This window comes from Aethalodelphis obliquidens, unplaced genomic scaffold (genome assembly GCF_003676395.1).
Source record: "Aethalodelphis obliquidens isolate GAN/ISIS:26980383/991018 unplaced genomic scaffold, ASM367639v1 scaffold49, whole genome shotgun sequence".
In the NCBI taxonomy this organism is placed as follows: domain Eukaryota; kingdom Metazoa; phylum Chordata; class Mammalia; order Artiodactyla; family Delphinidae; genus Aethalodelphis; species Aethalodelphis obliquidens.
Window position 1 is genome coordinate 537,124 of NW_020837993.1, and position 12,209 is coordinate 549,332.

The following is a 12,209-nucleotide window of genomic DNA, read 5'->3' on the forward strand; positions in this document are numbered from 1 at the left end:
TCCCAAGAGTTTAGTGAAAGTGGTTGCAGCATCTCTTGGGGGTGGTTTTGGTAGCTGATAAGTTTCTGTCAGTGAAGCCATATATCTTTGATGACCTTGGTGATGTCTGCTGGGAACAGACCTCTTGGCCTTTAATTCCTGGAAATCCAGGATTCTAATGAGATAAAGGGGAGTGTAAAGACTGATCTCGATCTCTCTGTCTCTCTCTCACACACACACAGGGCATTGGAGTACTAGCACTGTGCAGCATCTGCTTCTGTGAAGGTGATTTCACAGCATACAGATAATCAGAGGGTAGCAGTTCCAAGAGGCCTTTTTAATCTTAGTGCAAGGAAACTCGAACTTTAGAGGCTTTGAGAGAAACTCTGGAGAGATGAGGCTGCCTGGGAAGCTAAATTCTTGCCACTGAGGGCCAGGGGATGGTGGAGCCATCACTCAGGAGAGGACTGAGATCGTGCCGATGTTTGAGACCCTGGCCATCCCATATGGTCCTACATTTCCAACATCATTCCAAGTATGCCCAGTGAGAGGCCTCAGGACACTTCCCACTGTGGGCCACACGGGAGCTGAAAGAGTCCTGTCTTGCACTGCAGAAGCAGCAGCTTTTAGATGCAGAGATACTTTGCTTTTTGGGGCCAAAGTCAGGCTAGGCTTTGTTGGCATAAAGGGCTGGAGTGGCCCTTTGCCCTGCTTGTGCCCATCTGGTGATTAGAGAATGGAATCTGTTTTTAAAGAGGAGAGTCGACACTCCCTGATGGGCGAGGAGTGAAGCCCTCGCCAAAGTCATGCTTCTGTTTCCAAAGGGAAGCTTCTGGGGCCTGGTGAGAGCAGGGAGCCCTGGAATGCTTGGGAGGGAGGGGGAGCCACCCTGGCTTCTGCATGCAGAGGGTGTCCTGGCCATGGGGCAGCAGGAGCAGTGGCCACGGCTTTTCCTTTGTCCTCCCTCGCCTTGGGAGGGAAGCAGTTCTCTGCATCCTTGCAGCCATACAGACACCTCCTCTGTCCCCAAGAGACACAGCTGCCCCTCCTCTTCATCTCTGGATACGCCTGTCACCTTTTCAGTTCTCCTCAGGCCAGTGGTTCTCGAAGAGTGGTCTCCAGACCAGCAACATCAGCATCACCTGGGCAGGTGTTAGAACTCAAATCCTGGAGCCCCACCCAAACCTACTGAATCAGAAACTGCGGGGTGGGGCCCAGCAGTCTGTATTTTAACAAGCCCCCCACCCCCGAAAATTCAGACACTCCCTCGTTTGCCATCTCCTGCCATGACATTTGTGGACCCAGGAGGCCAGAGGGAGGGTGAAGTTACAGAGGAACTTGAAGGGAAACAGCTCACCTGCAGTGGGTCCCTCAAACCCATCTACACCCTGCCAGGGCCATCCTGTGCGAAGGTTTGCTTGTTTGTAAAGGAGTCAGTGGATGATGGAAAGGCAGTGACAGGGAAAAGATGGGCCAGTCATGTCAAGAGACAAAATATCTAGGCGTCAGGAGAGTAAATTATCCAGGAGAGTGGACAGTAAACCTCGCACCTGCTGAGCCTGGATACAAAGGCTCTCAGTGGACTCCTGCTTTTCTTTTGCTGTGGTGTGGGGACATTGTATTTGTCATCTGTACCCCTCTCGCTCCCAGGCAGCAAAACAGACATTAAGAGCAAGGGTTCTGAAATCAGACAGATGGAAGTATTATCCTGTCTGTGGCGTGAGGTGAAGGATGATCACTGCTCGGTGCCTCTGTTTCTTCATCTGTGAAATGGGAATGATAATCAGAGCTCCTGCCTAAATTGCCCTGAGGATGAATGAAGTGATGTCCACCCAGTGTTTAGCTCTGTGTCCGGATAGAGGGAAGGTTCAATAGCTGTTGGCTACGACTAGGATTCTAGGTGGAGAGTTTAGGAGTTGAGTTTAGGAGTTCTAGATCTGGTCGTTGCTCTCTAATCAAGCTGGTAAGTTCTAACAGACAGCCTTCAGGTAGTTTACTAGGGTAGTGGTTATGGAGTCACAACGCCAAGATTCAGATTCTCATTCAATTGCTTATCAGCTCTGTGATCTCAGGCAAATTACTCAATCCCCTGCTTCTGCCTCAAAGATTGTAGTGAAGATTAATTCGCACATAGTAGATTAATCCACCTAAAATATTTCCCACAGTGCTTGGCACAGAGTAAGCACAGAATTAATGTTTGATTTTATTATTATATATAAAAAAAACACCCAAGGGCAACTGAAAAGGGATTTGTTTTGGGGGAAAAACAGAGATCTGAGGGTGAGGGTCTCCTTTCCTGACTGTTCATGGGCTGGAGACCCACAGGAGAGCTTTGATTGCACTGAATATATTCAGTGGAGCCGTCTGTAGATGCAGAGGCCTCCATCAGAAGGATTTTTTCCGAGCAGGACATTGAAATGAAAATGTTCTGGAAAAGCTTTTTGTAAACTTCACATGCTATACAAATGTTGGTGTTTCCTTCTGCATTTCCAAAGAAGCACTAGAATGTTCAGCCTGGAGTTCAGCTTTAGTGTAGGAACCAGTCTCTGGAAAGGGAGATTTGTTCTAGGAGCATGGAATCCTCTTTGGTGTTCCAGGGATCTGGGCCTAGGAGTGGGGACGGTGAGGAGTCAGGGATCCAAGTGTCAGGGGAGGCCAGGGATCATGTTAGGGTCGAGGTGGCACCTGGAAGGTTGGCGGTCCTTAGATGATGATGTGATAGAAGGAGGAATGTTGACAAGGTGTGTGTGTGTGTGTGTGTGTGTGTGTGTGTGTGTGTATGTGTATGTGTGTTTGCCTGCACATGTGCAACAAATATATGAGAACACTTGACAAAACGTTTAGGAATAAGTGAGCTGCCATAACTCTTGAATTCTCATTTCTTTTTACCTGACTGGGAAGCCTCTTCATCATGATCTTGTGACAGCAGAAATCAGAATTCCATCAGGGCCCTGGGTACAAACCGTAGGGGACACCATTGCCCCAGTGTCCATAGCCGCACTTGTTGAGACTAGAATGTGGTCCCAACCTGCCAGTGCTGGGGGAAAAGAGGCGGCAGCAGCGTGTGGCCTTCTGTGCTGGGTGGGCAGAGCGTGTGGACGCCTGGCGCAGCTCCCCACTCCCTCCTCACACCTGAAGCCAGGGCATCTCTTTTCCTTATCACGTCTATGTGCATCTCTCTCTATCTGGACGCTAGCTGCTGCCTCTCTTCTCCATTCTCTGGATCCCACTGGCTTTTCCCACTGGGTTTTTCTTGAGGCTTTTGGGATCTGGAGGACACATGTGCATTGCTTTCATGCCCAGTTCCTGTTGGGATTCAGATGCTGCCTTGGCACACTGGTCCGGTTGTCCTCCCAGCCTGCTGGTGCGGGCTGAGGTGAGGACCACTCTCGGGTACCATCCTTTTCCAGGGTGAAGTTCTGAGTCCTCCCACAGGTTAGAGAGAACCCAGAAGGTCTGGCTGTTCCAAGGCTTGTGTGCTTCCTGGGTGTATAACTGTTTCCAGGCTCTTGCAAAGGCGATAAGCATTCATAGGCTGATTGAGAGATTACCGGGTTTACAGATTCGGCCAAAACATTTGGCTGACGTGAGCATATTCTCTAATAAATGAGAGCCTTATGAGAAATATGCAAATTGGTGTTAACTAGGAATTGATCTGGCACCTCTCTTTTCTCAGGCTCTGAAGCCAAGGCTAGGGCCCCCTTGCCTCCATCCTCCTCCCAAATCAGCCGTTTGGTCACCTGAAGTTTAGAAGAGGGTGGGGGGCCTGAAGGGCACACTCAGGAATCTGGAGAAAGCTGTATTGCTCTCCCACAAAACAACACAAAGTGGATGATGAGCAAGCAACCTATTAGCAGTGAATTTACTGTGAATAAGGCTTTCTTTAAGGGACTCCTTCACAGAAAGGCATCAATTTTCCCCCACGGGTAGCTAGGGAAGAATATTTGCTGGCGCATACTTGATAGAGCTATGAGTACAATGACTGTGAAAGCCTAGCCAAGGGCCTGGGTAAATGGAAGACCCACGGTGAATGAATGAACGAATAAGTTCTTATTTCTCAGGGTGTGGTAGGCTTGTGCCAGGAGGAAGTGGAGTAAAATGCAATGGTTCTCAAAGGGACCAGCAGAACAAGAAAACTTGTTCGAAATGCAAAATTCTCAAGACCTCCCCCAGACCTCCTGAGTCAGAAACTCTGGGGTGAGGACCAATAATCCATATTTCTTTAAAAAATTTTTAAAAATTTTTAACTTTTCATTTTGAAATAGTTTGAGATTTACCAGAAAAGTTACAAAATAGTACCAAAAAAGCTTCCTTATACTGTTCACCCAGCTTCCCCCAGTGTTACCATCTTACATAACTACAAGGCAGTGATCAAAACCAGGAGAGTAACGTTGATACAACCCTATTACCTAATCTACAGACTTTATCTAAATCTTACCAGTTGTCCCACTGCTGTCCTTTTCTTCTCTGAGATCCAATCCAGGATTATATTGATACATTGTATTTAGCTGCCATGTTACCTTATTCTTTTTAAATCTGGGGCAGTTCTTCAGGCTTTCTTTGTCTTTCACGATCTGTACACTTTTTTTTTTAATTTTTTTTTTTTACATCTTTATTGGAGTATAATTGCTTTACAATGGTGTGTTAGTTTCTGCTTTATAACAAAGTGAATCAGTTATACATATATCCCCATATCTCTTCCCTCTTGCATCTCTCTCCCTCCTACCCTCCCTATCCCACCCCTCTAGGTGGTCACAAAGCACCAAGCTGATCTCCCTGTGCTATGCGGCGGCTTCCCACTAGCTATCTATTTTACGTTTGGTAGGGTATATATGTCCATGCCACTCTCTCACTGTGCACTTTTGAAGGATCCTCACTAGTTATTTTGTAAACTGTCCCACAATTTGGGTTTGCCTGATGTTTTCTCACAATTGAATGCCAGTTAGGCATTTTTGGCAGGAACACCGCAGAAGTGATGCTGTGCCCGTTCAGTACGTTGTGTCAGGGGTACACGACGTCTGTACGTTTTATTACCAGTGATGTTAACTTTATCACTTGGTCAGGATGGTGTCTGCTAGGTTTCTCCACTGCAGAGTGACTATTTTTTTCTCCTCTGTAATTAATAAGCATAATATTTTGAAGCTTTGTAAATATCTTGTTTCTTATCATTCTTTCACACATTAGTTTTAGCATTCATTGATGATTCTTGCCTGAAACAAATATTAGTGTGCCATTTGTCAATGGTGATTTTTCTATTTCTATTCTTTTCCTCTACATTTATTAATTGGATTTTGTTGTAAGGAAAAGCTTTCTTTTCTTATTTGTTGATTAAATTACTTCGTTATATCAGTATGGACTCATGGGTATTTATTTTGTTCTATGAATTATAATCCATGTATTAACTTGCTAGGGCTGCTGTAAGAAAGGGTCAGAGACTGAGTGGCTTCAACAATAGAAATTTATTTTCTCACAGTTCTGGAGGCTGGAAGTCTGAGATCAAGGTGTCAGCAGGGTTGGTTCCATCTACCCTCTGGGTACATCTATATCTTAGTGTCCTCTTATAAGGACACCAGTCATATTTGATTAGTTCCCACCTTAATGACTTTATTTTAACTTAATTACCTCTTAAAGACCCTATCTCTAAATACAGTCATAGTCTAAGGTACTGGGGGTTAGGACTTCAACATATGAATTTTGGGCAGATATAATTCAGCTCATAACAATCTATGACTGTCATTATATTGTCATTATATTTTGTTGCTCAAATCATCCCCAGTTTGGCCATTGGAGACCCCTTCATACTGGGTCCTGTGTCCCTTCTTCATGCCCCCATTAATTCTTGAGCACCTTCTTACTTTCCAGTACTGCAAGATGTTCCAAGCACATCTTGTACTTTCTCTGCCCCAGCCCTGGAATTAATGTGTTTCTCCAAGGATCCCTCATTCTTTTTACTGGAGAATGGTAGTGATCACCTCCTGGATGGTTCTGTGGCATGCTAAAGTTTGAGAATCTCTGATAGAGTAGTTCTGAGCCCAGACTTGGATTTGAATCCAGCTCTATCCCTTCTTAGATGAGTGACATTCAATTAGTTACTTAATTTCTATAAGTCTGTTTCCTTTTCTGTTGAAAGGGGATAATGCTACCCACCTCCTAGGGTGGTTATAAGGATTGATGCATTACATAAAGCATTTTGCACAGCCCCTGGCTCATAATCAATGCCCAACGATGATTGGCTTTCATTATTAGGTGAGCCATTTCTAAAGGCCAAAGACCAAATAACACATTTTCGTCTGGGGAGTGGATAGATTCTAGAGGGATTCCCAAGAACGTCTCAATGACCTACTAGAATAAACGCTACATATCGATCTGAGGAATTGTGTCTTGAGATCATAGCTGGCATTTTCCAGGAAGATCCATGGAAGCCCATCCTGCAGCATTTCTTCTTGGCGCTAATGTACCACCAACGTTCCCAACACTCTGGGCACCTGAGGGTGGGAGGAATGAGGGTGAGATGGTGGGTCTGGATGTAGTTCCTCATCTCATAGTATGGTTTCTAGTCTCCAGGTGGACCAGGCCACCTCCCTTGAAACCAGGAGTTTTAGCTCTTATTCCTTCTCCATTTGGAAGACCACCTTCTAAAGAGTGTGGGGGAGGGGTGACGAGCCAAGGACTTTAGTTTTCAGTTGCCAGGGCAACGGGATCATGGTGAGTGGGAGAGATCATAGCTATGAGAAAGGCAGAGTGCGACTGTTCTGGTTTTTTATTACGTTTGTTAATGATCTCTTTGTCTTTTTTGCAGAGAGCACGGATAACTTTGTCTCTTGTAAGTCTCTTTTACCTTTTGCTTTGAAAGTGATTTATTCTGATACTTTTGGTAACTACTGAGTCCAAATAGCCCTCTTTCGTATTCTACCAGCATCCTCAGACTCATGGCCGCTGAGAGCATCTGAGTGAACTGTGAAAGGAGAGTAGAAATACTTGAGCAGTTCCAAGCCCACTCCTCTTGGACAGTCACTTGCTGCCTCAGTTTCCCCGCAGTTTTCTAGGGTCTGACCATGTTGTGGGTCTTCCCACCCAGACAGACAGAGGTGGTGTCAGGAAGGATGTGGGGTTCACGTGCCCCAGTGGACCCCTGTTGAGCATCTCAGTTGTTCTTGCAGAGAGAATGTGGAGCCTGTAAACATGTTAGTGTTTGTCACCTGCTTTGAGAGCCAGGACCTACCTCGTGTGGAGCTGTGATTGACAAGGTCTCCTGATAGGTTCGCCTGTCCTCAGAATAGATTATTGAGGCTCAGTCTATAAGTGATTTGGGGCCAGGACTAGACGATCCCCAAAGGATTTGGTGTTTCGCTCATGGTCTGTGGGGAAACATATTTATTCCTTTTCCTTTTGTCCCCTGTGGGAGAGGAACAGGGACGGCTGAGGCCATTTCTGCTCCCTGTTCGGCCTGAGACAGTAGACAGTCCTGTTTAGAACGCCCCTTGTTGTTTGGCACAGATGTAAATATAACCTGGATTCCTTTGTTTGTCCTCGGTCTTTGAGGACTTGTCATCTCACAGGATGTCCCTCCAGAGAATTTTGAACTGGGGCTCTCTCTGGACAAGGAGTTGATTCTAGAAGGAGGACTAATGGATGCTCGGCTTCCCATCCAGGCCTTGCTGGGAAGAGCAGATGTTTCCTAGTCAGATAAACTTGCTGCCAACTGAAGCTGCCATTGTGTTCTGAAATCTGCCGTAGGGCAACGGATAGTGGGTTGTTTATGGGGCCACAGGCCTCCTGGATCTCACTGAGGAGTGAAGAGGGAACGAGGAAGGGCATGGAGAGTCTGGGACAGGATAAGGGGTGCAGAGAGGAGCTGAATGTCAGCAACAGCTACCATCACCCACGAAACTGGCCGAATCCAGACCCTGGCTGTGATCCCAAACCATTTTTTTCCCTCTTATTTATTCAATAGCTCATGGCCCACATTGTCCAGGTTACATTATTTACTCTGTGATGGGGATTGGGGGACGGGAGCAAAGGTTCTTTATACCTATGGAGTCTGTCTTTGAGTCATCAGTACCCACCAGGCAGCCACACGGGGATCCGATCTCTGGGGACCCCTGCAAAGCCTGGGGAGGCCAGGCAGTCAGAGTCTAGCTTCAAGGGGATGTTCTCCAGCAAGAACTTTCAAGAGGACTTGGGAGTTAGGCAGGGACCGTGGCTGAGGCTCTCGTGGCCAGGAAGCTAACTACTCTTCTCTATTTATGTTTGGTTTTCAGTCTACGAAGTGAGCCCCACCCCTCCTATCACTGTGACCCATAAACCAGAGGAAGACACTTTTGGGGTGAGTCACTCCTTGGTCAAGAGGAAGGTGTTTACTGATGCAGTAGTTTTTCAGGCTTCTGTTTTAGTAGCTAACTTTTCCCAATACTGCCTTATTTGGAACTCTAGCATACGTGGCATAGAGAAGCCGTGATGAATGACCTCCTTTCAGGTGGTTAAAACCTTCCTTGTTTGATGAGAATAATTCATTGTTTGAGGAAGTCTTTGAGGATCTGCTTTAAGCCCTAGGGCTCGGGAGGAGAACAGTTTGAAACTTCCCACTCCATTAGGAGCCAGCTGGGCCTGATTCGAAGGGGCTGCTAACTGTACAGACTTCTACAAAAGTCAGAGTTGCCCAGGGCATCTTCTTGAGTGGGAGGTGACCCCACCTCCCGCTCTCAGAGCCTGAGGTTTCTCTGGGGAGAAAAGGAAAGGAGTCTTTTTAGAATCTCCTGGTTAAGAATATTATGCAAAGAATGTCAATGTGAAGATGCAAGATTTGCTTGCTAATTAAAACCACAATGGAACAACAGGCAGAAGCATCTCTGGGCTTCCTCCTGCATCTCTTAGGATGGTCCCCAGATGAGAGGGCTCAGAACACTGAATCATGGAACTTTCTCTAATCAGTCTGGGTAATTTATTTTTTGATGTTCTTAGAGTCTCATAAATTACATCTTCTCAAGACTTTACTCAGTCTGAGAAGTTCTGAAGTTCACTGAAGTTCTGGGAGGGCTACAGTTGCTACTGTAATAGGATGTTCTCATCTGAGCATGCGTGTTACTTCATACTCCGGTTTTCTGTAACTGCTCGACTGTCTGTTTTTGGCTCCCAATAGGTATCCATAGCCGTTGGACTTGCTGCTTTTGCCTGTGTCCTGTTGGTGGTTCTCTTTATCATGATCAACAAGTATGGTCGACGGTCCAAATTTGGAATGAAGGGTAAGGTGGAATTTTCATTTGCGAGGGTCTCATGGGGGAAACATGGCTCCTTTTGATCAAAAGATGCTGTTTTAATTTCTTTGCTCTCTGAGAGGGCTTCAGGGTGGTGGGCTTAAGTGGCCCTGGTAGAGACTCCCATCTACACGTTTATTATTGGTAGTGATGGATTGAAGGCAGTGTTGGTGTGAGGACCAAACTGTGGACCACCTGGTTTTTCTGTAATGACTAAAAACATTGCTTCACTGGGCTGGTACAATGAGGATGATTTGGGAAAGAAGTTGGATTTGAGGGCAAATGAAGAGGACTTACCTTTCTTTTTATTTTTGGTGGGTAAAAGGACTCTTTGTTTGAGTAACTTGGTTTTTCTCTTGTCTGCACCCATCCTTGGAGTTGTGATGAGAAGGTATTAGCAGAACTAAATGTAGGATGGTAGACTGTGGCATTGAGAGGTTGCCCGTGCGTGGTATCTCAGCACGTAGCTCTACACAGAGTTCCAGAATGGATGCCAAGAGCTAAATCTGCTGGCCAGTTTCCACAACACAGAGCACTCAACCCCGTTACAGCTGGGGTGGAATGTGAGACGTGGCTCTCCACCAAGGCTGGGGAAAAGGGGGCTGGCACAAAAGGGGTTAACGTGGTGAACTAGCATCCATCTGCCTGGTCCCAGGATGGATCTGACCAAATGGCGCAAGGGAGGCTGGATACCAGTGCTTAAACAGAAACTTGAATTTCAAGATTATACTCCCAGCTGGGGTTTCCATTTATGGCTGATGTTAATAGGAGAAGGGTGGGGAGGGAGTATGAAGTATTTGACAAGCCGTCAGGTTCCTGAGCAAGGATTCAGGTTGGAGTCTTCTGGTGAGATTATGGGGTCCAGAAAGATGAATTTCGATGACTTCTGCACACGAACTGGTATCTGTGGTTGGGGTCTTGACCTGGGGGCTCAGGAATTGAAGGGGAAAGCATGAATGAGATTCACAGGGATAGTGGTCCCCTGAACTTATATGTAAGTGTTTAATTGTTTGTACATGGTGGCAGGGGGCGGGGTTGGGAAGGAACTAATCCATAGCTTCTGTTATATTGTCAAAAGAGTCTGTGACCACCCTACAAGTTTAGAACACTGATATATAGCAAGGGATAGCCATAGAGAACTAGAAAGGCAGAAATCATGAGGGAGAACTGCCTGGCTTCCCAGAAGCCTCCTGCCTCTTTCTGCTCTTGGTTAAGCTGAACAAGTCCCAGAAGAGCAAACCAGGTTTTCTTGAAGCAAATGAAATATTTTGACCAAGAGAAATAACACGTAAAGGCAAATTATAAAACTTCTCTATATATTAGAAGTTTGGCCTGAAGCCAGATGACTTAAACAAGAGGAGACCATGGTCAGCCACCTTGGCTGGAGAGGTTTTATCTACCAGTACCCCACGGGCCAAACAGGGCTTCACAGGTTTGGAAGATCAGTGACCCCCATGCAGGCTCTGAGCCTTCAGTCTTAGCATCATCCCTGGGCTCCTGGCTTTGAGGACCTGGCACTAGTACTTGTGCAAAATTTTCCTACCATGGGAGGAACTTTCCTAGCTCTTCCTCCCTCCACCTAAGGAAACAGCAGGGCCTTGACCAAAGGGAAAAACGGGGCATTATTGCTCTCCCCTGGAGAGGCACGCCACCAGCTGAGACCCTGCAACAAGACTGGCACCACCAAACAAGCAGATTTTTCCTCTTAATTGTCATCTGTTTTCTGGAAGAGCGTGTCCCCATGTCGGATGAATTAGGCAGCACCCAGCGGGGTGCTTTCCCCTCAGCTGTCCTTGGAGCCTCTCCCAACACCCACTCCCCTCTCCCGGGCTGAGCTGCCTTCATTGGCCCTGGTTGCGCCGCAAGAACACATCCATAAGTTTGGAAGTAAAATATTCCTTAATTTAAAGTCAGGTGACCTGAAGAAGTTTGGCTAGAGTGAGAGGCAAGATAAGATGTTGTATCCAAGGCTGACCCTGTTTAGAATTAAGCCTGCATCTTTCTGATCTTTGTTATGCCTGACTGTATTTAGTTCTCATCTTAGGATGAAACAGCAAATGCCCTAGGCTGCATACACCCTTGATCTTTTATTAGCAGCGGGTCTCCCAGTCCAGAAAAAAGAGCAAAGTTGCGTGTACCAGAAGTCCCCCAAATCTGACTCAGGCAAACCTCCGTCTCTTCAGAGCCACCCGTTCCTCAGCTTTGAATTTTCAAATCTGGGTTAAAAATCTGTGATGCCACTTAATTGCTCTATGTTTCCAGCAAAGTTACTTAACTTCTCACAGCCTCTATTCCCACAACTTCAAAATGATGGAATGATACCACCTCCCTCATTGCATTGCTCTGAGTGTTGAGATCTGTGTGTAATTGACGTTTAAAAGGGTCCCTGTGGTTGTAGTTTTCTTCTTTCTTTGTGTATAAGCCTGTCCAAGCTTCTTTCATTGTCCTTCCAGGAAGGGCTGCCCTCCCAAGACTTAATCATGCCCTCTTTTGTCCCACACAATATTTAGTAAAAATGCTTTTCTTCCACCCTAATCCTGGGGCACTGTCATCATCTTGCTCACACATCATCTGTCCTGTTAGACCAGGAGTGACTTGTTGCAGAAACCCGCAGTCACTCAGCTGAGTATGCCTGAAACTTTGCACAGTCTTTGACAAATTGTTTCTGAACTTAGAAATGAATGACTTTAGTTTTACTCAGAAAACAAGCACAGCTTGTTAATCAGTAATGGGCTAGTTAGGGCTCATTTGGAAATCTGAGATGTCTGGGCAGTGGAGGTGGAGCGGAGATGATCTGGGAGACTCATAAATAATTCCCACCCTCCACATCTGAGGGCCTGGAACACAGTGTATGGATGAGGAGGACTTATTAAAATGAACTTCCTTCTGAGAAATAAAAAAATATATAGAAAAATACGGACATTAGTATGACAGACACTCATATTCCTGTCACTTAGAATAAGCAGCTGTTACTGT

The 12,209-nt window shown here is 46.1% G+C and overlaps 1 protein-coding gene across 7 annotated transcripts in view; it reads left to right on the forward strand.

The window, feature by feature from the left end:
• The window catches only part of NTRK3 (neurotrophic receptor tyrosine kinase 3), a 371,729-nt gene that overhangs the window by 126,308 nt on the left and 233,212 nt on the right, over positions 1 to 12,209 (forward strand). For 5 of the 7 annotated variants that reach the window (XM_027083119.1, XM_027083120.1, XM_027083118.1 and 2 more), the window contains exons 9-11: positions 6,779 to 6,802; positions 8,241 to 8,305; positions 9,119 to 9,221. In XM_027083119.1, coding sequence (XP_026938920.1) covers positions 6,779 to 6,802; positions 8,241 to 8,305; positions 9,119 to 9,221 — 192 coding nt within the window. The remainder of the gene's footprint in view (positions 1 to 6,778; positions 6,803 to 8,240; positions 8,306 to 9,118; positions 9,222 to 12,209) is intronic. The other 2 variants (XM_027083122.1, XM_027083121.1) reach the window with 1 other exon arrangement.